The 26,441-nt window shown below is 56.7% G+C and overlaps 1 protein-coding gene across 3 annotated transcripts in view; it reads right to left on the bottom strand.

Moving 5' to 3' along the window:
* Positions 1-26,441, bottom strand: part of TSNARE1 (t-SNARE domain containing 1) — a 122,424-nt gene that overhangs the window by 76,447 nt on the left and 19,536 nt on the right. For 2 of the 3 annotated variants that reach the window (XM_058565021.1, XM_058565018.1), the window contains exons 1-2: positions 15,185-15,609; positions 4,723-4,848 (exon numbers count right to left, since the gene is read on the bottom strand). In XM_058565021.1, coding sequence (XP_058421004.1) covers positions 4,723-4,848; positions 15,185-15,314 — 256 coding nt within the window. In that variant the 5' untranslated portion in view covers positions 15,315-15,609. Of the gene's footprint in view, positions 1-4,722; positions 4,849-15,184; positions 15,610-26,441 lie in introns of those variants that run through there. The other variant, XM_058565019.1, reaches the window with a different exon arrangement.

Here is a 26,441-nt window from a genome sequence, read left to right on the forward strand (position 1 = left end):
AAAAAGGGGATGTGATTCAGGTACCACCAAAGTTAATAAACAGCAGCCGCCGAAACGGCAGCTGCGTGCAGCCCTGACTGAGGGCGCTCAGCCCGAGGGCCTCACTCCGGCAACTCACCCCGCCGGCCCCACGCCCACTGGACCTCTGCTCTCCACCGCGGTCAGGGGGCGGGCACAGCTAGCTAGCGGCAGAGAAGGTGGGGACGGCACCAAGGCCACCGCTTTCCAAGCCGTGCCCTTAACCACACACGATGCTGCCCAGTGTGACACTTGCCAACAGGAGGCTACTTGCACCGTTCTATTCAATAAGTTTGAACATTTAGATGAAGCAGACACAGGCCCAGAAAAAGACAATTTCACAAAACTGACACAAGAAGAAACAGAGAGCCTGAGGAGTTTTTACAAGTGGAGAAATTATCTGGTAGTCAAAATGCTTTCCACAAAGAAAACACTGGGCCCAGATGGTTTTACAGCAAAATCCCAGAAACATTTAAGGAATATACAGCCCTATTCTTCCAAAACCTCAGACAGACTATAATCACCATTTCCAGTCAAGTTCAGACTAGAGGTTCCACCAGCTCAGGAACGCAGGAAAAGGAAATAAAAGGTGAAAGCATTGCAAAAGAAGGGAAAAAAAACTGTCATTATCCACAAATGATACCGTTCATCTATACAGAAAACTCAAAATTCCGCAAATTATTACATAATAAAAAGAGCTCAGCAAAATGGCAGCATATAAAGTCAGTGGACAAAAATCAATACATTGCAGAGGAAAAACCTGGTTTCTTCAAGAAATAAACTTTAAAGGAAAAAAAAAAACAAAAAGATGGAGGAGAATCTAGAGACCAGAAAAGACTCCAAAGGCCTGTCAATCAACTGCAGTATGTGGCTCTCAGCAGGACCTGCTTCAAACAATCAGCTGAGGACACACTGGGCATCTGTGAGCAACTGAAGATCTGCATGGGGGACACTGCTGCTACATGGTTCGGTGTTGTTACGGAATTCAGCTACGTAATTCATACATATGAGTTCCGCTCAGAGAGACACTGGAACATTAACATGAGATGTGCTGATGTCTGGGACTTCCCTCAAAATGACACAGGGCGGGGCGGGGGGGGGGCGGGCCCCAAGGGCACAGGTGAGGGTGGACTGGCCAAGAGCAGATACCTGATGAAGCCAAGTATGCGTGCACGGGGGTTCATTACATCACTATGTCTGCTTTTCTATGTTTGCAAGTTTCTACACTTAGAAAGTTAAAAAAAAAGACATTTAAAAGTTAAATCTCTGGACTTTGTTTTTTAAAAAATCAACTGTGGGGGCCAGCTCAGTGGCATAATGATTAAGTTTGCACGCTCCACTTCGGCAGCCCGGGGTTCACAGGTTCGGATCCCAGGCACAGACCTGCACACGACTCGTCAAGCCATGCTGTGGCAGCGACCCACATATAAAGGAGAGGAAGACTGGCACAAATGTTAGCTCAGGGCCAATCTTCCTCAGCGAAAAAAAAAAAAAAACACCAATTGTGTGTGGAAACACCAGCAACAACTATTTGGAACATGTAATATTCAGAATGGTACCACTTGGCAGCAAAAAATATGTTTTTATTTTGTTAAAACTAATTTAATAAAAGATATATAAGATCTTTATGGAAAAAATCATAAAACTCTATTGAAAGACATTAAAGATGTTCTAATAAATAGAAAAACATACATGATCGTGGATTGGAAGACTGAGAATGATAACGATGCCAATTTCCACCACATTAACACAGTAGATGCAAAGCAATTCCAGCCAAAACTCCAAGTTTGACAAGGGATTCTAAAATCTATGTTCAACAACAAAAGTCCAAAGTTACCCAAGATATTTCTGAGGAAAGGCAAGTGGAGCAACTTGCCTTAAAAACATCAAAAATTACAATAATTCTAGGAAAATTAAGACGGATTTTTGCAGAGGAAGAGAAAATTGACCAAGAGAACCCCTCTGGAAACTTCATTTATCACAGAGCTGGCACTGCACATCTGTAGAAAGGGATGGGAGTTTCAATAAATAGCCCCAGGGGAATCTGTTATTCAAATAGAGAAAAATGAGATTAGGGTCCCACCCTCTCCACCCCACCGCACACCATAAACAAAATCAGTCCAGGTGATTAAAAGACAGAGTTTGAAAAACAAATCATATAAGCTTCAGAAGAAAGTAAAGGTAAAATCCTCATTATAGTGTGGTAGAATTTATTAACTAAACAGAAGAACGTAAACCACAACAGAACGAGTGATAAACTCAGGGGCATCATAATGGTGAACTGCTGGTCCTCTGCAGGCGCCACGAGGCACAGCAAGCGCAAACCGGGGGAAGGTATGGCACGCCCGGCAACGGTTCCCCTCCACGACACGTGAGGAAAACTCACTTGTCAGGAAGAACAAGGCAACCCAAGAGGGAACGGCGAGTTAACCGGAGAAGAGACTCAAATGCCCAACCAACACACGAAACACGACGCGCCCCATCAGCCACGGGAGAAACGGAAATGGGGACCAGAGGGGCCCTCCACGCCCCAGACCACGGCCGGCACCCACGAGGACGGAGCAGAGGGCCAGCGCTCCAGACGGAGAGGGGTCACACAGCCACCAGCACCCCTGTGTGCACTGCCATGCGAGGGCCCCAGACAGACGCCCTGACTGTCCTCGCACGGGCACTGGGTACAGATGCCACAGCGCTCACACAACCAGACGCCGTGGAGCAGGGACACGGAAGGGGACAGCTACGCGCGACATCACTGACTCAGGAGGAAAACTAGTGAGCTGAGGAGTAACACAATCACACGGCTCCGTTACACTGAGTTCCACGCCACGCACACTCGGCACGGTTCTGTCCTGGGATACAGACAGGAGGGTGACACCACAGAGAGACAAGGAGACAAGGAAGGCACACTGCAGGGCGAGGAGCGGGTGGGACGGGGAGGGGTGCAGTGACCTGGGGGCTGCCATCGGTCCTTAAGCCGCGATATTTAAACTCTACACACAAACACGCACACAGTCTTGTATGTACTCGACATCCCAGAGAACATAGTCAATTACGCAGCTCACACCATCCCTTGCTGACACCCGTCTGATGGCTCCCCTTTGCACGGGGACAGGAGCACAGGTGACCAGGACTGCACAGCCACACTGGCCTGGCCCACCTGCCTGTCTACCCAGGCACGCTGTTTCTCAACAGGACAGGCCCATTCAGGACCCCGGGGCTGCCTCCTCCCCAGGTTGCATCCAAGTGGTCCTCCCTCACCACCTCGGCTGACAGACCCCAACCCTCCCGCCCCGTCAGTCCTAACCTCCATCCTCCCTCATGTCATTCCTAGCACCCACGTGAGATGACTCCAGAACTTCTCCCTGATGGAGCAAGGGTGCCATTTTCCCCCACCGCACCCCCAACACCTAGAGGCCACCTGGATAAACGTTCCAGGCAGGAAGGAGAGTGAGGCCGGAGTGGGAGACCAGACCAGCGTTCCCAGCTAAAATGAAGGACAAAGAGAGGGGGACGGGATGGGACTGGTCTAGAGGACAGTGTCCCACCACCAAGCACTGGGCCTGGCCCTGGGAGCGGTCAGCGGCAATGTGCCAAGTGATGAGGAGAGAGGCCACATGAAAGGCAGCCACAGGGATGACCATGTGGACTCATACCTTCCCTGCTGCGGTCCTCACCCCAGCACCGATGACTCAGAGGCCGGCCACCCGCCTGCCCACGTGCGTGCTGCTTCCCCCGTGCGAGGGGGGCTGCCAAGGAGCCAGCAACGGCCCCGCGCCCGGCCTGCTTCCGTGAACAGGCACCCCTGGGAACCAAAGCCCGGACAAGAGCCAGGGAGAAGCTGCAAGGGAAGAAACTCGGGCCCACCCTGGGGAAAACCCCAGGGGACAGGGAGCCACCACCCAGCAGGGGCCCAAGGCTCTGGCAGCAGCTAGGGCAGGGAAAGTGCAGTCTGCAGACACAAGCAAAGACATCGGGGACCCCCATTCCATCCCCTTCCCCACTCCCAGACAGCTGCTCACGGAGGCTGCTCTGACCAGATGCTGGGGGCCAGAGGAGAGACCCGCAGGCAGAGACGTGGTCTAATGGGTCTCCCATCTGGAGCAGGGGCCGCCTTCCGAACGGAAGGGAGCGCAGGGGAGGGGCAAGGCAGGTAGACAGCAGCACTCAGAGACCACAGGGCACACATGGGGTCAGCCTGCAGGCCTTACATACTCAGTGAAGTGAACAGAGCAGGGCTGTGCACTCAGAAATATCCGGAACGTAGCCCTGCTCGCCTGCACCAGCTGCATAGCCCCAGGACGTCATTTATCACCCCCACGGTCCTCAGTTTCCTCCTCCGCATGCTGTGAAAAATAACACCTGCTCCACACTGTCCTTAGAACACCAGACCAGATTATTCATCCACTTGGCCCTGCCAAGTGCCCCGAGCACCAGCAGACCAGCTCAGGGCCAGAACCACGGGGGACACCAGGTCTGCCCCCACAGCAGGGCAGCCTCTCCTGGTCTGTTCTCTCCTGGTGTCGACTCAGCCCCACACCAACAGCCCTGACCCGGTCTGGGGCCAGCGTCACCCCTGGTCTCAGGTCACAAGCAGTACTGGTCAAAGGGACAGAACCCACCTACGGCCACCACATGACACAGCGGAGGCCCGCCCATTGCCATCCCCCTACCTCCCCTGCCCACACTGCCAGCCGCTGTCATTACCAAGGGGCTGATAGCCTTGTCTGGAGGGCCCCCCGAAAGGGCTGCAGCTCCCCAGGCCACCACTGCCAGCGATGGATCCATAGGACATCTTCTCACCGAAGGCAGGGCCACCGCCTTCCCACAGAGCTGGAAGAAACAAAAATCAGGGCAGGGAGGGAGGAGGGAGGGGTTAGCACTCAGATTCAGGGTGCACCCGGGCCCTGCCCACCCAGCCACGAGCCTGGCTCCCCGCATCCTCCCCCCAGGCAGCCTGGGGCACAGATCTCAGCTCAGGCTCCTCCCAGCCCCTTCCAGGTGCCATGTGGTGCCACTGGCCCGGCGTGGGGACACTGTGAAGGGTGCCTCCCTGCAGCGACCCCTCTCAAAAACCACAGTGGTCCCAACCGGAGCCCCAGCTCCCCTGCTCTTCCGTGAGCAAGCCCCCCCAGCTTCTGAGACCACCGGGTTCCTGCCACACGTACATTGGTACCCAGGGCACCACGGGAACCAAGCACTGCTCTGGGACCCACGGGCTCATGGCCGCTGCCCGCCCTCTGTCTCCAGCTCTGTCCTCCTGAGCCACACAGGATAGTAGGAGGGCTGGGGGCTGGCTGCCTGGGCTGAACCCGCCTTGGCCACTTGCTACCTATGCCATTCGGGACGACCCACTGGCCCTCTCTGGGCCTCAGTTTTCTCATCTGTAAAAGGAGTATAATAGAGGGCCCTGCCCCTCAGAGCTGTGGAGAGAAGTGAACAGACACACACGAAGTCCTCAGAACAGGGGCAACAAACAGTAAGTCCTCAATACACAACTGGCTGTATGGGCTCCTGCGCACCATGCCGGCATCCCTGGGGTGGCTCAGCACCCTGCCCGCTCATCTGCTCCCCTGGGAACAGCAGCTCCAGGATGGCCGTGGGGCCTCTCCAGCCTGAAGACTGCCACCTGTGACCCTCCAGTGTCACCACAGCCCTTTCAGGGGACCCTCCAGACACACCCAGTGTTCTGAGTGACCGTGTGTCACATGGAGGGCCTGTGACCCGTGTGCACGCGGAGGCTTGTCCAGCATCTTTGTCTGGCCTGCCATATCCTAAGACGTTGGCACAGCTTACAGAGCGCCGTCCAGGCCAGGCTGGGTTCTCTGCACTTTACAGCCTGCTCAGCTCACCCACACAAAACCCCACACAGGAAGGTGGGACCGTGACCACATTGAGCATACGGGGGGCGAGAAGCAGGCCCACATTCCCAGGGTCGGGGGAGCCTCTGGGACCCTACTCCCCGCAGCACAGGATGCCCAGCCTTGATCACTCCCGCCATGCCTGTGCCATCGGCCGTCCAGGGCAGGGCAGCACCACGAGGCCATCTGGCCCTGGGGGCCCCAGACATCTCCGTCTCAGGACCCTTCTACAGCTAAGAACTAGGGAGGATCCCAAAGAACTTTGGTTTATGGGGATTATACCTATTGATATTTATTGTACCTAAAAATTAAAATGAAGTTTTTAAAAAATACTTATTCATTTTTAAATAACAATAGGAAGCCCATTACTTGTTAACATAAATAACATATCTTTATGAAAAATAACGACACTTTCCCAAACGAAACAACTCAGTGAGAATGGCGGGAGACTCTGACATGTGGTAAGTCTCCAGGCGGGCTGCAGAGACATGCTGGGTCCTCGGCCTGCCTCCGGCACAGCTGTTGCAACACACTGCTCTGGCTGGAGCAGGTAAAGGAATCTGGCCCCACACAGGGGTGGTTGGCAGAGGGAGGACATCGGGGACCCCTGGAAAGGACTCAGGGACCCCCAGGGGTCCTCAGAGCACAGCTGAGAATCCCTGTCAGAATCAGTTTTCTTTTCCATGGGTCCCTCAGGCCACATCCCAGATGCCTGCCCAAGTCGCCACTGGACCTCCCTCCACATCTGGACCTCCCTCCACCGTCTGGACCCCCCTCCACCGTCTGGGGCCCCCTCCACCGTCTGGGCCCCCCTCCACCGTCTGCGCCCCCCTCCACCGTCTGGGCCCCCCTCCACCGTCTGGGCCCCCCTCCACCGTCTGCGCCTCCCTCCACCGTCTGCGCCTCCCTCAACCCTCTGGGCCTCCCTCCACTGTCTGCGCCTCCCTCCACTGTCTGCGCCTCCCTCCACGGTCTGGGCCTCCCTCCACATCTGGACCTCCCTCCACCATCTGGACCTCCCTCCACCGTCTGGGCCTCCCTCCACTGTCCCAACGCTCCTGAGGGGAGATGAGCAGGCGAGGGAAGGGTGAAAAGCCCGGTAGGGAGAGAGGAGGCAGGGGACACAGGATACAGGGCCCTACGCTGACCTGGAGGCGAGCGGTCTCGGCACAAGGAACACTCACTAGCGCCTGACAGGCCTGGGCCACATCTGGGGAGACAAGTGGTGTGGAAGAGGAGCCCAGGACCCACAGACAACCCAGCATGGAGGCAAGAGCACCACCCGAGAGGAAACCATGTAAGTAGTAAGGACGGGCTCTCACAAGCCAGCGGGCACGGCCTACGCTCCTCTCAGCGCGGGGCGCAGGTTCACTCACTCGTCCTCACGACAACCTGAGGAAGCCCCACTGTGACCTCACTTCACAGACAAGGACACAGGCACAGAGAGGTGGGTGACTTGCCCAAGGACACACAGTGGGTAGCGGGCGGAGAAGGGTTTCGGATGGGGCAGTCCGGCTCCAGCGCCTGTGTCCTCACTGCGCTGCCCCTCCAAGGGACAAACCCACATAGCCCCTTGCTGCTGCCCCCGGAGAAAAGAGGTGTTGCTCCGAAACTGGAATAGGATGCTATCAAAAGACTTTTAGCGCCGAAGAGCGCTGAGAAATTAAAACACAGGAGCAGAAACGAAGAGCTCAGTAGAAAGGGCAGGAGATGGACCTGAAGAAGTCTCCCAGAGGGTAGAACACCAAGACAGAGAACACAGGAGTGACAACCACAGGATGGGCCCAGGAGCTCCCACATCTGAGTGACGGGACAGAGAAAACCAAGGGAGGGAGCTGTGAGAAACAGAAGGCAAGGGAAATACCCAGAACTGAGCACACTGAGACAGGCCCAGGAAACGCACAGCCAGGACAGGCCCGACCTGGCCCGGGGTCAGCCCCCCACGCCTGCAAGCCCTCAGGACACGGGACAAGGACAGTGCCACACAAACATGTGCAGAATCAGAAACCACGATGGTCTGAGCGAGGGTGGCTCCAGCATGGAAGGAGAACTCTCTGGAATGAGGGTGCGGGAAGACACTTCCAGACATGGGGCTCAGAACAGTCCCCTCCTGCCCCTTTCCTTGGAGAGGCTCCAGGACGTGCTCCATCCACGGGGGATGATCTAGGAAGGCAGGAGGAAGGTGAAGGATCTCCCAACAGGAATGGAGGGAGACCCAGGGCAGAAACTGTGCCCAGGCCAGGAGGGCAACCGGCTCACGGGGGCCAGCAGAAGGTTCCAGATGGACTTCCTCAGGAAGATAAAACGACAGGCTGTTGAGGTGAAGGAAGGTAAGACTGCGAAATCTGGAGGAGGCTTCGGGTTAAGTGGCTGAAAAGTCTGTAAAACACGACACAAGCAAAGGAAGACAACTAGAACTCCGGGGAAACAAGTCGGGCGGGAAACGAAGAACAACCCCATTCCCCAGGGCTCAGGCCTCTGCAGCCCACAGCAGGATGAGGAAAGTCCTCCCCATCCGAGAGCCTGAGACCACACGAAACTGAGGGGGAGGAGAAGGGTAGGTAGCACGTGCACGTGTGCAAGGGTCGGGTACGTGTGAGGTGTGCACATGCATGTTTGCATGCTCGAGAGTGCACAATTTGTGTGTGTTCACACGTGTGTACACGAGGGGGTGAGAGTGAGAACAGACGTGTGGACAGAGACGTCATTCCTCATCTTGCAAGTCAATAAATACTGTCTAAACATCGAAAAGAATCCTGACGTAGTGGTAGGAGCCTGCTGTTCAGAGAAGAGAGAAGCGCCCAGAGACCTACTGGAGGAATGGGAAGTAGCTGGCTCTGGGGAGAGGGAGGAGGGGCCGCGAGGGGTGTTTGTTCTTAATCAACCATGGAGAACTCATTTACTCTCTAAACTTTACGCATGTATAATTTAAAATATTAAAGCTTAACTTGTAAAATTCCAAGCAAATCATCATCTACACAGATCAGTCTGGAAGCAGCGGCGGGCTGCGGGAGTTGGCCCTGAGCAGACGAGATCCAGGTGCCGGCTCCGCGCTCCCCGCATCTCTGGAAGGCGGCCCAGAGAACCACCCTCGTCATCCCGGTGGCCATGCGGGCCCCAGGCCAGCGCAGGGACCCAGGAGGACTCGGCCCAGCCCCACAGATATGCCCCGAACACCCAGTGCGCGCCGGGCACTGTGTCCAACCAGACAATGGGGGCCTGGCCCCAGCCTCAGGAACCTGAAAATTTAGTGGGAGTCAGCAGGAATACCCCGTGATAAGGGCTCTGGCGGAACTTGCAGAGACCTCAGGGGCCATGGCCAGACTGGGTGGGTCTGGCACCTCCCCAGAGGAAGCAGTTCCAGCGGGATCTGAGCCAGGTGCAAGAAGGAACTGGCCAAGCCGCAGGTTGAAGGGAGAGAGGCAGGGAGGGGCAGCAAGGGCACAGGAGAGACCCATGGCCAAATGGAGGACGTGACAGAGGCTGGTGGGCAGCACTAGGTGCCTCCCTGCCCAAGAGCCCACAGTGCACCCAGCCACAGGTGGGGCAGCTGGAAGGGACTGAGGAGCCCAGCCAACAGCACCTGTGAGGGCAAGGCAGGCCCACAGGCTGCCCTCTGCTCTGTCCAGGCAAGTGAAGGGTAATGAACAGTCAGTCTGTGAAGGCAGGAAGAGGCAAGATCCCCAGCCTGCCACCTCCTCTGACTGGCAAGCTCATTCCGCTGCGCCCTGGAACGTGTACCATGTACCACCTCTGTTTGCTCAGCGGACTGGGAGATGAAGGCCGTCCCACTGCCTGAGCCACAGAATCACCCCAGCTGGAGGACGCTAGTCCAGGAACACGAAATGCCAGCATGTGTCCTCTGCCAGCTGCTCTGGGCCTCGAGCCCCTGGGGGACCTGGAATCCAGCGGGCCCATCCCCCACTGCTGGGAGATGATGAGGGGCTGTGGGGCGCTCAGCTGCCAACCCAAACCCCAGGCGCCCCACATGCCCTGTCCCAGGCTGTGCCCTCAGCTTCCTCCCCATGGCTCCTGCTCACCCACCCGCAGTCAGTTCATGCCCCGACTTCTCAACTGTCCCACCTGGCAAGGGCAGGCAGTGGGCAACGGCAGGGCCAGACAAGGGACGAGGGAGGGAGCGGCTGGACAAAGGCTGTAGGAGCTGCTGGCAGCCCGGCCAGCGGGCGGAAGCTGTGGCAGGGCCAGGCCGGAGGGCTGAGTGCATGCTGACGGACTGTAGTGCCCAGGAAGGGCACCAGGCTGCCTCAAAGCTGCTGCACAGAGACCACAGGAACAATGCCTGCTCCCAAGGAGGCCTCCCACGGAGCAGCTTCCGTGACCGCCCACCAGGCCTGCCAGCCTCCTCCGGCTTGTGCCCCCGGGCTGGCGCCAGGCTCTTCCCCAGCCACCACCCCCGTGCTCCAGCAGCCCGAGGGAGCCATCTGTCCTTGCACTGCCCAGATCCTGTTTAGAGGGCACCAGAGGAAGTGGGGGTGCCAGGGAACGCCCCAGCAATGCAGACCTGCCCCAGGACAAAGCCCCCAGGCCCAGGAAGAGAGAGCAGTCCACCAGCAGGACACCACTGGACGCCAGGCCAGAGGGAGCACCCGGACACAGCTCCAGGCTGGGGGCCAATGACCTGGGCTCCAGGGCGGGTGCAGGCGACAGGGCTGATTCTGCCCCGGATGGGCTCCAAGCAGGACATGACCTCTGCCTGCAGCTTTCTTCTGCAGGCCTGGGGCTCTCAGAGGCAGGGAACCCCCAAGACAAGGGCCAAGTAGGGCAGCAGACAAGAACCCCTCATTAAGCTGGAGAGGTCCAGCAAGGATGGAAAGCAGGTCCTCTACAGGCAGGGCCTGCACAGCTTGCTGTACGTCTCTGGTCCTCAGTTTTCTCACCCATAAAGCAGGGCAGCCGTCCCACCCTCAGCACTTGGAGCGAGGCCTAAATCAGCCCACCTTCAGGCGCCCGGTCTTGAGCCTCTGACCACAATGCGGCGGGGACATGGGGCAGAGCTAGACAGTCCCAGCCCACCCGCGGGGGCCTCGCGCTCCAGCTGGGAACAGACCAGGAAGGGGCACGATGCTTGCTGCCGACTGGACGCGCCCAGATACAGAAAGCCCCTGTGAGTCAAGCAGGAAGGCGCTAACACAGCATGACCCCCGAGTCTGAGCCACCAGCCAGGGCACTACCAGGGTGCAGCGGAGGGGAGTGACAGCAGGAAGCAGCACCACCTCCCGGGAGGCAGTGAGGCCCCACCGGGAGTGAGGGCCCCAGGGGAGGCCGGGGGGCGAGGGGGGCGGTGAAGAGGAGGGAGCAGGACCCATTCTCCCTCTTTCCTCCTGCCCTCAGCCTCCTGCAGGCCCAAGGTGACCCAGGACCCTGCAAGATTCACCTGAAACCCAGAGCAGGAGCAGGGCACGGAGGAAGAGGACAAGAGGGCCCAACACACCTACTGTGTGCCGGGCCCTCTGTAGACGCGACCCCTGGCCTTCCATGGCCTCCCACGTGCCCACACAGGACCCTGGGGGTGAAACCCTGGGGTGGCCTCTGTCCCCCGCCCTCCAGGGAACAAGACAGTGACACAGCGGAGTTTAACTCCCTGAGCCTGAGGCCCAGGCTCCAGCAGCCAGGCCTCAGACGCTGTGTTCACTCGACCCTAACCCAGCCTTCGGCTGCAAAGACACTGCTAGAAAAAGAGAGGGAGCAGGGATTGATGGGGCCAGGGGGCAGACAGGGCAAGGCCTGGACGATCACAGATCAGTGTCAGCCTGACGATGGCCTCGACCCCCACGGCAGACTGCCCAGACCCTCGGTCTACGGCAGCCTGACCCCACCCCACCAGGAAAGGGACTGACCTCGAGGTATGTGACCCGCTGCTCCCCACAGCCTGCCTTTTGGGGGAAATCCATTTTCTAGGGCAAAATGAAACCGCCAAGTTAAAGAGGAGAAAATGAACGAGGTACAAGGGAGCCCCCAGAGCCTGCAGCTGGGAGGGGCTGTGCAGGGTGCCCACCAAGGCCAGGTGTCTCCCCAGATGTCCAGGGCCGAGGCCCACCCTGGCAGCCCCACACCTGTGGCCCCTGTGTGACCTCGGAGCTCCTCTGCAGGGAAGAGCTGGATGTCCGCACAGGTGGCTGTGCCTCGCCCAGCATCTGGCTCCCAGCAGCAAGAGGCAGAGCCAGAACACAGGCCGGACTCCTGCTGGAGCCGCCGGGAGACCCCTCTCGGCCTCGGTGATCAACGTGACAACAGCAGTTGTCCTCCCCACCCTGGATACCTCCAGCCTCTATAGACTTTTCCAGCCACCATGGCAGAGCACACCGTCTAGTCCTGGCCCTGCCACAGCTGGCCGGGTGTCCCCGCCAGTCCCGAGCCGGAAACCCAGTCTCCTCCCTGCAGGAGGTCCCAGGAAGGGCAGCGCTGGGGCAGGGAGCCCACTGTAAGCAGTCGCTGGCTGTCCTCATAACATCTGTCCCCACACTTTCAGGTCCCTCTGCACCCCCGTCCCTACTGCCACCCTAACGCCCACAAGTCCAAAAGGGCTCCTGGTCCATGCAGCCACCAAGCCCAGCCTCCCAGTCACCCTCACGGCCTTCCTGTCCGACTCCCAGGCAGCCACATTAGGGCCTGCGGCCCCCATACCCTGGTACCTGCCCAAAATGGCCCTACGGGGCGTGCGCCTGGTGAGGAGGAAGGAGTTGCAGGACCCACGGGCCGCAGGAGGAGGTGCACCCAGCCTTCCTCCCGGGCCAATCCTGAATCTCCGGCTGCCTGGCACCCTCCAGGAGGGGCATCGGCACAGAGAGCGAGACATCGGTACTGGACTCCAGCCACGTGGCCACGTCTGGGGCCCAACATGCACAGATGGACGCGGTCCACAGCAGGCCAGCCGGCGACCACACCCCGTCCCAGGCAGAGGACCTCCCCTCCTCCGGGAGCTAGTCCTCCCCACCGTGCCTGCCTCAGTCACACCCAGATCTCGTCACCACTGACGGCCCTCGGGATCTCATCCCCAGGACCTCACCCTCGTGGTCTGCACTCGGGCCACAGCCCCTCTGGTCCCAAGCCCAGCACAGGGCCTCCAGGTCGCTGTCCTTCAGCCCTCCGCTCCTTTCTCCTCTCCGTGCCCTGCGTCAAACCCAGGGCTCGTCCCTGCCTTCCTCCCCTCGCCCTGCACAACCACAGTACCACTTATCAGCTCTCCAGGTAAGACCACCAGGCTGCCTGCCCGCCACCCCGGGGCCCAGGCAGTGTCATGGCCCCAGTGCCCACATCAGACACACGGTGAGCCTTCCTCCGGCCACAGTGCCAGGCCAGCAGTATGCAGAAGGCCAGGCAGTGGGGCTGAGATCTCAGGTCCATCAGCCCTGACTCCTGGGGATGCTCTTCTGTTTCCCTGGAATTCTCTGTCCTTTCCCATCCCCCTCTCTGCCCCACTGAACCAAAACAGGCAGAGGGGCTCAGGGCCAATGGCACTTTCAGGTGGGGGGTGGGGGCACTTGCCTAGACACATGACCCAGACTGTGCCCAGAAAAGTGCCCAACACAGAGAGTGGCCAACAGGCCCGGCACCCAGGCATCCGTCCATGCCCTCTGTGTGAGGGGGATTAGGGGGGCTTCCTGAGGGAGGCAGGGCCGGGTGGAAGAGGAGGATCCTGCTGGGCAGTGCAGAAGCAAAGCCAGACAGGGCCTCCCCCACCGCCCAGTCCTCCTGCTGCACCACCCTCTGCTCACCTGGTCACACGCCCGCCTGCTGGGAGGAGCCGCCAGCTGACCTGCCCAGCACGCCGCTCCACCCTGGGCCCGCACGCCAACTGCTGCCACCGGCTCAGGGAGGTGGGAGGCCCTGGGCTGCGTCACTTAGAGACCCAGGTGCTGCCCCCAGGGAGGGCGAGGCAGGCAGGACAGTGATGCCCAGTCCCACCCACCCGTTCCAGGTGATGCCGAGAGCCGGAGACAGCACGAGTTAGCCCAGACGGGAGCCCTCAGGCTGGACCGATGCCATCTGGACCCTACTCCCCTCACTGACCGCTGCCCACAGTCCACCAAAATGACCTCAGCCACAGGAGAGTGCCCCTGGAGGGGGTTCTGGAAGTCAAACCAGCATGGAAAACAGATGAAGGCCACGACATCACTTGAGACCAGGCCGCCCAACAGACAGGCCCCACGGCCGGTCAAACATGGCGCCAAGACTGGAGTGTCATGTGGAGAAGATGTCTGGGGTCCCAGGGGCCTTGGATGATGACAGACGTCTACCAGGGGCCCAGGGGCGGGGGTGGAGGCACCTGTGCCAGGTATTCCCTGAGCTAGCACAAACTCCAATTTTTAAGATGAGAAAACCGAACTCAGGAAAGAAAGTGCCTTACCCAGAGTCAGAGAGAGACAGAGGATCTAGGACGACCTCCTTCCACCCACCCGTCCTCAGGGCTCTCTCTGCATCAGGCACTACAGTCCCAGGTCCACCTTGCGCTGGTCCTCCCCCCGGACCCTAAGCTACGGAGGAAGAGGACCGCATCTCCCTCACCTCCCTATCGCCCTGCCAAATACCGCTCTCCCTTCCCCCCTCGAATGGAGTCTGGAGGCATCAGCGTGAATCTTGTTTTCACGATGCATAGACGGGTGCAGACGGAGGTGTGTGTGGGCAGACATAACACACACACGCACACTCACAGAGCTGTGCGTGTGTGTGACATTCATTACTTCCTAGCTTTGTGCCCTAAGACACTATGACACCCCACAGCAATGAGCACACCCGGCACATAGATCTTGGTTACAAAACACCATTGTTCCCCAAAAAGAACTAGGACTCCTAGGAGAAAGGGCTGATTCCAGGGCTGGGGCAGAGAAAGTACAAGATAAACCTAGAACATTCTGATACACAAAAGAGTAAGGAAGTGCTCACAGGTAGGTGGGGACATCTCAGAAGGACACAGGAACCAGCTTGAAAAGGTTTCCACCAGGCAACGCTGGGACAATTTGAGCAAGAAAATAGATAATAGTAATAAAGAATTATAACCCATTGAATAAAATAAAAATCCATGAGTCCACACTGTTATAAACAAGGAAAAAAAGGAAAAGGTCTTCCATAGAGAAGAAACTGATCATTGCAGAAGGAACGATGGAATTAGCAACCATCACAACTGGTTCAGGCAAGAATGGCCAATGGATGTGAGAGCTCCTGGGTGAAAGTTTGATGAATAACAGGATGCTTACATCATCTCAAAGTATCTTCCCCAAAATACTTACTAATTAAAAAAGGAAACATATTAACTTTCGAGGAGAGAAACTTGGCAGACATCACCTTACCCAAATGATCTAAGCGAGCACCATCAGCCACGGGACAACCAGCATCACGTGCCTCTTGATGGACGCACTGTGGAGGACACAACAGCACTTCCAAGATCCTCCCGCCAAAAACCTGTGACCAGGGAAACATGAGAAACAGCCTACAAAGTAACCAACCTGCCCGCTTCACAAATGTCAGTTTCGGAAAACACAAGAAGACTGAGGAGCTGCTCCAGATTAAAGGAGGCTAGAGACCGCCTCATAAAACCAACAGGTGATCCTGGATTTCATCAGGCTAAAAAGGGTATTATTAGGACCATTCACCAAGTCTGTCCTGTGAATATGAACAAGATCCTCAGACTAGACTATTGTTTCCGGCTAATTTTCTGATTTTGATCACCCTGCTGTAGTTATGGAAGAGATCGTGTGTCTGAGGATCAAGGAGCATCGTGTCTGCAACTCACCATCACACAGTTCAGAAGAACACATGTATGCAACCAAAAGTGGGGAAGGGGGAAGCAGATGTGGGGAAATCTGGGTGAAAGGAAGTCTTTCTGGTAACCTTTTTTAAAGTCTAGAATTTATGTCCAAAAGTTTTTAGTTAAAAATAAAAACTCACGGGGCCGGCCCAGTGGCGCAAGCGGTTAAGTGCGCACGCTCCGCTGCGGCGGCCCGGGGTTCGCTGGTTCGGATCCCGGGCGCGCACCGACGCACTGCTTGGCAAGCCATGCTGTGGCGGCGTCCCATATAAAGTGGAGGAAGATGGGCACAGATGTTAGCCCAGGGCCATCTTCCTCAGCAAAAAAAAGAGGAGGATTGGCGGGTGTTAGCACAGGGCTGATCTCCTCACAAAAAAAATAAATAAATAAATAAAATAAAATAAATAAAAACTCACTGAAAATTTTTATAAATCTTAGAAATAAACTGAAGAAAAGTGCAAGATCTGTATATTGAAAGCTCAAAAACATTACTAAAAGAAAGTACAGGAAATGAATAAAGGGCCACACCATGTCCATGGACTGGAGATTCCAAGGCTACACGGATCAAGACACTGTGGCATTGGCATTAACACAGACACATTTAAAATATTTTCTAAAACCAAGAAGTTTTTTTCCCCTTTTAAAAACAATTCATTACACAACTATTGGAGAAAAAGGAAAAATAAAAACCAAAATTAAGGAATTTCTTAAAAAAAACAGTGAAAACACTACATATGAAAACCAATTAGCTACATTTAAAGCAGTGATCAGAGGAAAACTCACAACACTAAACACTTTGAAAAAATGAAAACAAATGAACTAAATTCTTAGCTTAAAGGGTTAGAAAAAGAGCAATAAAATAATTCATAAGTAACCACATGGAAGGAAACAATATAAAGAAAACCAAAAATTAATGAGGTAGAAAATAGAAAAACAATAGATCTAATTTATAAGTCAACATCCTGTTTTCTAAAAAATACTAACAAGACAACCAACTAGCTAACTTAAGAAAAAAGGGAGGAAGCACAAATATACAATGTAAGAAATTAAAAGGGAGGAATAATCACTGAAACAGAAAAAAAGTTAAGGAATCATAAGACTCTACTTTCAAATCTCTATGTAAATAACGTGTAAATCACAGGTGAAATGGGCAATGTCTTAGGAAAATGACACTCACCAAAAGTGACCCATTGCAGACAAGAAGCTTAAACAGGCAAATGTGGATAAAAGAAATAGAAACCGTTATCGCAAAATCTACCGTCACGAACAAGCACCAGGACCAGATGGTTTTGCAGGAGAATTCTGCCAAATTTCCAAAGCAAAATATTTCCAATGCTCCATAAATTATTCCAGGGCATTGACCATGAAGGAAAACTTCCTGATTCTTTTTATGAAGCACATATAACACTGACACCAAAACTTGATACACACAGTCCAAAAAAAGAAAACTGCAAACCAATATTAGTTATAAATATTGACACAAAAATACCAAATAAACAAAATTCAAAACTCCATTTGTTTATTTTTCCAGGAATGCAAGGCACGCTCAACACCAGGAAACCCATTCACATAATCTACCACATTATAGAAAGAAGGCACAAGGGGGTGAGTTTCTCCACAGATGCAAAGAACAGCATCAACAGAGCTCCTGATGAAAACACTCGAGAACCTTTCTTAAGACGATGAAGTAAATATCCTTTAGTCCTAAAAGGAGCTCCTTAATTAAAGGGAAAGCACTGGAAGCAGTCCCCACAGATCCACACAAGGGCAGAGTGCCCTGTCTCCAGCAATCCCACACTCCTGGAGTCGCTGGCCAGAGCAGCTCAACAGGAGAGATCAACGAGAGACACAGGAAAAAGAAGTGGACCCACGCGCTCTCTTTGCAAATGACACACGGCACACTTGGAAAACCCTAGAGACAACGTTAAACTCAAAGAATGAAAGACTCTGGTAGAGCAGCAGGGTATCAAACTCACACAGACAGCAATCGCCTTCTCACACACACAGACACCCCGTTAGAGGACAGAATGGTAAAGAAACCCCACTCAAAATCCCAACGAAGAAGACACTTTACCTAGGAATGAATTTAACGCGAAATGGGAAAATCTCTAAGAGGAAACTGAAACACTCCAGAGAGACAGCACGCTGAAGCTGATGAAAGAGAAAGACACCCCTTGCTCCTGGATAGGACGACCCTATTTCATGAAGATGTCCCTTCTCCCCCCCCCCCCCCGGTAAAAACACCAACAAGCATTTTTACAGAGCCAGACAAGCTGACAGGGAGTTCATGTGGGAAAACAAATGGACGGTGAATATCCAGGAAAACAGTAAACAAACAAACAAAAAGGACGACTCTTAAAAACCCCAGAGAATGAAGCTCTGACACACGCTACAACACGGATGAACTTTGAAAACATTTTGCTGACTGAAAGGAGCCAGACACAGAAGACCACACGTGTATGATTCGCTTACAAGAAACATCCAGAACAGGCAAATCTATAGACATAGGAGACATGTGGTTGCTAGAGGCTGGGGCAGGTGGGGAACAGAGAGTGATGGGCACAGGGGTGGGCTTCTCTCGGGTGAGGAAACGCTCAGGAATTGGACAACTGATGGATGGATGTACGACGCTGTGAATATCCTGAAAACCACTGAACTGTACACCTCAGAAGGGTGAACTTTAGGGTATGTGAATTACATCTCAACAAAGCTATTACAACAAATGCTAGAAAGCCTCCATAATTAAAACTCCATGTCTGAAACAGGAACAATGGAATCAGAAAATCTAAAAACAGACCCATGTACATATGGACATTTCGTATATAATAAGTGCAGCATCTCCAATCAAAGAAGGGTTTCTAATAAATGGCGCCGGGACATCTGGTTAGCCATGCGGGAAGAAAACTCGTCCATGCCTAACATAATAAAAAGAACACATTCCAAACGGATCATGGCTATCCACGGGAAAGACACAAGTATCTGAGAAAAAGGATGAATCCCTCCTAGGCCTGTGGGGCAGAGTCTCCTAGGAAGGACTCACAACTGAAGGCTGTGAGAGGAAGACTGACACAGTGACTGCACCTCCCCCAGCCTCCTCACCTGGGTCTCCTCCCCCGGAACGGGTCGCTCCCAGGAGGCTGGAGGATAAAAGAGCTCCTGTGCAAAAGGCGGCAGAACACCCCCCAACATGGAGGGAGTACTCCGGCCACTGCCCTGCTCTTTCTTGTTGGCCTTGGGTCAAATCCACAGGTACTCGCCCCAGCCACTGGGGCCTCTCCTGTCCAAGCCCCTGCCCTACTTCTGGAATCTTCCCTTCTCTTTCCCTCACTCTGCTCCTCCAGGCCGCCTCGCCATCCCAATCCCCTGCACGTTCCCAGCACCCCTTCCTCATCCGTCTGCTGAGACCCCACTCCCTCGGATGGTGTCTGTGTGTCTCCTTCGGCCTCCACGTTTCGATGCCACAGAAGAAAAGAGAGGGGAGAGCAAGCCCTGGGGACTAGGAGGAGGCAGGCGGACCAGGCCTGGAGCTGAGCACAACTCCAGGGGAAGACCAGCATCTGGTTCTTGAAGGAGCAGCAGGGCACAGACTGGCCAGGGCCCGGGGTTGGCTCAGGCCAGGCGCAGCCACCTTCCAAGCACAGCTGGGGTGGACTCATAGGCCCTGCGAGCCCAACGCCTGGCCCACACCGACGGGAGGCCAGGCAAACACCCCACCCAGAAGGGCGGCAGGCGGAAGGCAGTGACAACCTGGGCTCTCCCCTCAATAGCCCAGTCCACCCCCAGCTGGCCCAAGAGACCAGGACATTGGCACTGAGGACAATTCGGTAACTGCCATCCTCCAGGAAGGACGCCCAGGTGGGCCTCAGGGCTCCTGCCGGCTGTCCCTTGGCTGCAGCCCCCACGACCCGCCCCAGGCCACTGCAGGAGCCTGGGCTGGTGAGAGGTGGGGAATCCTGAGAGCAGGGGACCCCAAGACCACCACACAGCAGAAGAGCGCTGGCCCCAGCTCTCTGTGATGACCCCACCACCAGGCCCTTCTGATCGGCCGGGATCTGCCCGGAGAACAGGCTCCTGCCACTGGCTGGGCAACCGGAAGCATGGCAAGGCCACGGAGGGGCCTGGCAGAGGACCCAGCCCAGGACCCACTGGGCCCCTGCTGGGCCAGCTCTCCAGGGAGGGAGAACCTGGGCGAGCCCAGCAGGGACTGCAACCCCCCCGGGGCAGAGACAGAGGCAGAGACGCCGTGAGACAGAAGACAGAAAGGAGGAAGGCCTCAGCACACAGACAGCGTAACCCAGCCCCCCAAGATGAAAAGAAAAAGAAAATTCGGCCTCCACTGAACGTGCCGTTGAGTGGAGCAAACGAGAAGGTCTTCACAAGGTGTTAGTTAAAAAACTCAGGGAAAAATTAAAAGACTAAGGTTCATTCGCTGGGGACTTGGCTCCCAGCACATCAGTAGAAGTGGGAAATCCAGGATTTACAAGCCCAGGGGAGTCCTCTCAAATGAACACAGTCTAGGATGGGAAAGAGGCACGGAGGAGGAGATGGCAAGCGGTGGGGTGGGCGGAGGCCAGACGGTGGAGAGAGGGACCCAGCCCAGACCTCGGGCGCCCCGTCCTCAGGGGTGCCCAGAAGGCCCCACGGCTCGCCCCCATCAGACCACTGCAACTCGACAAATCCACAGTGGACAGAACCTGTGGGGACTCGGCGCCGGGCAGGTGCCCAAACCCCGTGAGCTCCTGTCCCCTTCCCCAAGGAGGCCACAGGCTGAGTGGAAAGACGCCCCACAGCACACGCAAGAGCGCCTTTCCAGCAGAAGAGAGCGCGCCATCGGAGGACAGCTTGCTCCAAGCCGCCATGTGCAGGCTCCGTTTTGGGTGCTGCCACACACCTCGCAGGGCTCGCAGGCACCCATGGTCAGGGGCGATCTCCCGGCTGCTGCCCTCGAGGTACCTGGCCCACAATGGGCAGGGGCAGCAGCCAATCTGTGCCTGTGGGGGGCAGGGGTCCACCACAGTGCAAGGCCTGTCCCCTCACTTGCCTCTGAGTCCCTGCCAGAGACGTTCCCACCCAGGACAGAAGAAGGTGCCCTAGCAGGATGGGCCCGGGGCAGGGGGGCAGTGCCAGCTTCCTCTGCTCCCTGGGATGCTTCCTGGCAGTAGCCAGTCTGTGTGCTCAGCCCACCAGGCAGCCCTCGATGCACCTCCTGGTTAAGTCCGCGTCCAATTTGTCAGGATCTCTCAAAGCCCTAACCCTTAAATTAGCAAATCAAGTCATTCACAATGAAAAAGTAACACCATGCCCACAGTCCACGCCATGGTCACGGCCGTGGGCTTCCTAAGAGCCAGCACCTGCCCCCAGTCCAGCACACTGGGGGTCCTGACACAGGAAGACACAGCCCTGGGCCCCTGGCCCTCCCACTGCATCTCTGCGCGACCAAGACATCAGCCCCGGCCCTCATGGGCCACGGAGAGGTGGCCAGCACGCTCAGACGCCATTTCTCCCGGAGCTTGAGCCGGAGTCCGTCAGTGACTGTGAGTCAACACTCAGACAAACCAACGAGCAATCTGAAAAACATCTAAGCCAGCTCCTCATCCCGAAATCCAAACAAAAATAAGTCCTGATGGATTAAAGGGTTACATAGTTTAAAAATGAATAAAAATAAAACACTGAAACAAACCAAAAGAAAACATCTCCCAAATACAGAAGCCATGTTACACACACACACACACACACACACACACACACACACACACACAGAGAAAATAGATTTGGTGGCATACTAAATAAAAAGCTTTTGAAAATCAAAATGCACCACTGGCAAAATTAAAAGGCAACCAAGAAAGTGGAAACATATTTGCCACCGATATGACAAAGGCTGCTACCTTTCACATAGAAAGCACTCCCACAAATTGATTTTTAAACACATTCAAAGGCAACGTAAACAAAGAAACGATGTGGGTAGATGAGCCAAAGAAATGCACATGACCCCTTGACACGAGAGAAAGGAACTCGTGAGAGACCAGAGGCTGGCGAACCCAGACGACGCAACTCCGTGGGGACACTCAGTGCTGGGGCACAGGCAGTGACACGGGGCTGCACCGGGCACCCGGCCTCAGACGCACCTCCTCGGGGGACAAAGCCGCTCAAGCCCCTGCAAAAGGATGGGGATGAAGGGACCACACCCTGCACCCCAAGAGCCACTTCCCAACGTGAAAACAGCCCAGACGCTGAGACCACAGGAGAAGGGGCAGACCGTGGTCCACCGTCCTCCGGAAGACTTCTCACCTGCCGAGGCACGGGGCGCATGCGGGACTCACAGAAGCATCACGTCAGGCACAAGAAGCCAGACCAACAGGAGTCCACGCCGCACGACACCGTCTATGTGACACCCCAGAGCAGCAATGCTCACAGATCTCAGACAGCGGCGGGAGTGCAGCGGCTGCAAGGAGCCAGAGAAACTTTCTGGGGGATGGAAACATTGTGTCTGGTTTTTGTTGGTGGTTACACAGGTGAATACAGTCATCAAAATTCACCAAACCAAACAGAGGAGACCTGTGCATGTCACTGTACGTTAATTACGTCACAATCAAAACTACGCACACGCCCAGACAAAGGACTGGAAGGAAACAGATTAAAATGCTAACAGTGATGCTCTGATAAAGGCTACGAGGACAGACCTTGAAGACACTGCTGGGGGAAAGAAGCTGCCACACAGGCCCACCTGTGGTCTGATTCCCTTTCTATGAAATGTCCAGAACAGACAAATCTACAGGGACAGAACGTAGACTAGGCAGATTAGGGGTAGGAGTGGGGAGTGACGGCTACGTGTACAGGGTTTCTGTTTGGGTGTGAGAATGTTCTAGAATTAGATTGTGGTGATGACTGCACAATGTTGTGAATATACCAAAAACCACTAAATTGTACACTGTAAATGGGTGACCTGTATGGTATGTAAAATATATCTCAAAGCGGTTACAGAACCACTCAGAGGGCTGTGGCTGGGGGCCAGTCAGAGGAGGTGCGCATAGGGAGCCTCACCACCCCCATGGCCTCTCCTCCCCACCCACGGCGTAACCCTCAGATCCGAATTCCCCCTCAGCCCTCCTTCCCAGCCCACAGGGCAGGAAGCCAGCTGAGCACCAGGGTTCCCCAGGTCCAGGCCCCCAGGCCCGGAGCCCCTCAGCAGGAAGACCACACATGTGGACTGATTAGCTAGTGTTTGACACAGTTCGGGGGGGGGGGGGGGGGACGCCCGTCAGGAAAGGGAAATGGTTTCCCGCCTTCTAAAATCAATGCGGCAAACACAGCGCCCCAGGAGCACCTGGGGAAGGTGGTGGGCTCCTCTGACGCCTTCCTTTCCTAATTCAGTTCTCAGGGAGGGGACGGACGTGCCCCAGGTACTTCCAACCCTGAAAGCCCTTCTCCCCCCAGGACCTCCCAACACCCCCAGGAGCCTGCAGCCAGAGAGGGGAGGAGCCCCGGTCAGAGGCCGCAGCGCCAAGGACAGCGGCAGGCCTCCCACCCGCGGGTCCCCACTCGCAGCTCCTGCTGCAGGGTGCCGCGGCCCTCAGGGCCAGCAGACACGATCAGCTACCCCTGACCCTGGCCAGACCCTCTGGTGAAGGGAGCCTCCGGCCGCACTTCAGTCCCCAGCGTTGGGGGTCCCTGAAACACTGGACAGAGTGATAGCTGCTCCAATGAGGGGAGGCGTTCAGTCTGCTCCTCCCTGGGTCTGCAGAGCCCCCTCCAGAGGGAACTGAAGCCAGAGGGAGGGGATGAGATGAACCCCTCCCAGCAGCACCCCTGCCGACCCTGCACTGGGGGCAACAACAACAATGACGCTAGGAGGGGAGAGGGAGGAGGGGAGAGAGAGGAGGAAGGGGCGGCAGGAGGGGAGAGGGAGGAGGGGGAAGGGAGGAGGAAGGGGCGCGGGGAGGGGAGGGGGGGAGGGGAGGGGGGAGAGGGAGGAGGAAGGGGCGGGGGAGGGGAGAGAGAGGAGGGGAGAGGGAGGAAAGAGGGGCGGGGGGAGGGGAGAGGGGAGAGGGAGTAGGGGCAGGGGGAGGCCCCCGTTTTGCAGCACTTCCTGTGTGCGGGGCTCTGAGTGTTTCAGTGCAGGACCTCACTCACCACCCAACGCCTCTACACAGTAGAGACCACCACTGTTCCCACCCACAGGTGAGAAACCCAGGCACAGAGATGCAGCAAGGGCCCAAGGCCACACCCAGTGCAACCAAAGAGTGAGCCTGGGACTCGCTGCGGGCAGGCGGCCACCGAGCCCGCGCTCCCACACCAGCCCGGGCCCTTCCTCCCCTGGCCTCCCACCTGACACAGGAGCAGAAGGCCACGCGGCAGGGAGCCGGGACTCTCGCCCGGGCTCTGTGGACCCAGGACAGGCTGCAGCATCACAGAGCCTCCACTGGCTGCATCTGCACGGGCAGCGGCGGAGGCCAGGACCCAGAGCCAGGAGTCCACGTCACAGTGCATCCTCACCAAACACAAGACCCGGGCCCACTCCCCATGCCCACTCCCTCCCGCACGGCCAGTGCCTTCACGGGGCTCCCCAGCCAGACTGTGGGCTCCCTGCTTAGCCCCCTCCATCAGCCTTCCCTCCCCCCCCACCCCCCGACCTCCCCCAGCAGGTGGCTCTGCCTCCCTCAGGTGGAGAAAGCCAGTCCATGAACAGTCCCAGCAGTTACACGTGAGGTGGAAATTCCGTAAAGGACGCGTAATAAAAACAGGACTGGGAAGAGTTCCGGGAAAGCCCAAGTACCGACACCCGCGACGGGCATGCCGGCGATTCTGCACCTCCTTCACTCTGCTTATCTGGTCTCAATTTTCTACAAAGAGTGGGTACTATTTTTGGGGAAGTAAGACAAAGTAAAGCTTTTCATTTTTTTTTTTAATACAGGAAGAAAAAAGCCTCAAAACCCTTGATGCCCTTCCCTCCCACCCTCATCACACACACACGTGCACGCACCAATACCCACACACATATGCACACATACCCCCCACAAACACACACTCAAGTCTTCACAGCCAGCACCGCACACAGCTGCTCCAGGCCTTCGCAAACCCTAACCCTACCGCGACTGGCAGTGCCCGTCCTGGCCCAGCCCGCTGGGCTCCTCAACATCGTCAGAGTCAGCTCCAAGAGACGCCCCCTGGGAAACCGGCCCGGCCCTGTCCCCAACTCCTGGAGTGCTGGGCAAACCCTGCCCCCACAGGTATCCCCCGAACGGCACTGCTCTCCCAGCCGAGGCCAGGCCACGTCTCAGCCACGTCCACATCACCAGCGCCTGGCCCCCTCAATAAATGTCCCAATGAATGACTAAGTCCCACAGCTGGGCACTGGGCGCCCAGGGGTCTGAGATGCTCAAGGTCCGTCCAGTCAGCACTTAGGGAGCTAACTGGTGGCCAGGCCCAGGCCCGTGCCTTCTCCTTCCAGCAGCTGATGTGGCCTCCCTTTCACAGCCCAGTCCCGCCCCAAGGTCCGAGGGTGGAGGTCAGGGAGTGCAGGGCTCAGGGCTGGTGGCAGAGGCAGGAGTGCGTCCTGGGGCCCACTGGCCTGGGCGTCTCTCAGGCAAGGAGGGAGGAAGGCACAGGCAGGAAGACGAGCTTGTGTGGGCGCCCTGTGCTTTTCCCCACAGTAACACCATGGACGCAGCCACCTCGATGGTACAGGCCAGCCAAGACCTTCCCATACATTACAAACCGAACCCTTCCCTCAAGGCGGGTGCAGTCACCTCCCAGGTTGCGGTCAGACGGGCACCCTGGAGATGACATGTCATCCTCCTTTATGGAGACCCAGGGGTAAGACTTGTCCAGGGCCACGAGGCGACTGGGAGAAGCGGGCCCCAGCGTCTGCCAGGGGGCCCATGCCTGTGGCCAGGGCGTGGCTCTTGGGGACACAAGCTAAAGCACCCTCTCCCCATGGCGTACTGCAACCTCAGGCAGGCCAAAGCACGAGGCGTCTGAGGGACAGGACACACCAGAAAGAGGAGGCACCGGTGACCAGTCCTGACGGCTGAGTTTTCTTGCTTCCTCCGGTGAGAGAGTCGGCTGCAGGCTGGGGTAAGTCCCCTCTCACAAGTGACCTCCCTGAGGTGCATCTGATCAAGGAGACCCTGAGTCACAGAGCCCCGGCTCATGCCCATGCCCCTCTTGGGCCGCCAGCCCCCTGACCTGTGCCTGCCTCTCCCCCACCCACACCCAGGCTGGATGCTCAGCCCCACGCGCATGTGTGCCTGCGTGTGAACCACAGAGCCGGAGGCAGAGGAGGGCCAGCTGGGTGCAGCGACACACATCAGTGTTGTTACAGCAACTCGGACTCCACGTCACACAGAACGTCAGCCAGGCACCCCAGGCACTTGGCAGAGCGACGCCCAGAACGGGCCTTGGAGAAGCAGGATTGCTGAAGCACCCAAGGGCGGTCAGGACGCCAGCCACGCACGCACTTCTCCCTCCCCACCTGCCACGCCGCCCCCACCCCAGCCCGCTCCCTCCTCCCTGGGAAGGGCGCGGGAGACCAGGCTTTGGGCCTCACTCTGCCCACCACCCAGCTGCCTGCACGTGAGCCAGGCCCTCTCCCAGGATGGTGGCAGTGAAGGAGCAAGAAGACGGTGCCTGAGTCACAGGGGCAGGGGCGCCCACCCGCACAGCTGCACGCAGCCCAGAAGTCACGCTCCTGCTCAGACCCAGGGTGTGGGGGCAGGGCCAGGGGGTGTGGTGGCAGGGGTGGGGGAGGATCACTGCCAAATAGGGGAGCTGTGGCCCCCATTTGCCTGGGCACACGGTGC

Source organism: Diceros bicornis, chromosome 21 (assembly GCF_020826845.1).
Source record: "Diceros bicornis minor isolate mBicDic1 chromosome 21, mDicBic1.mat.cur, whole genome shotgun sequence".
NCBI classification, from domain to species: Eukaryota; Metazoa; Chordata; class Mammalia; order Perissodactyla; family Rhinocerotidae; genus Diceros; species Diceros bicornis.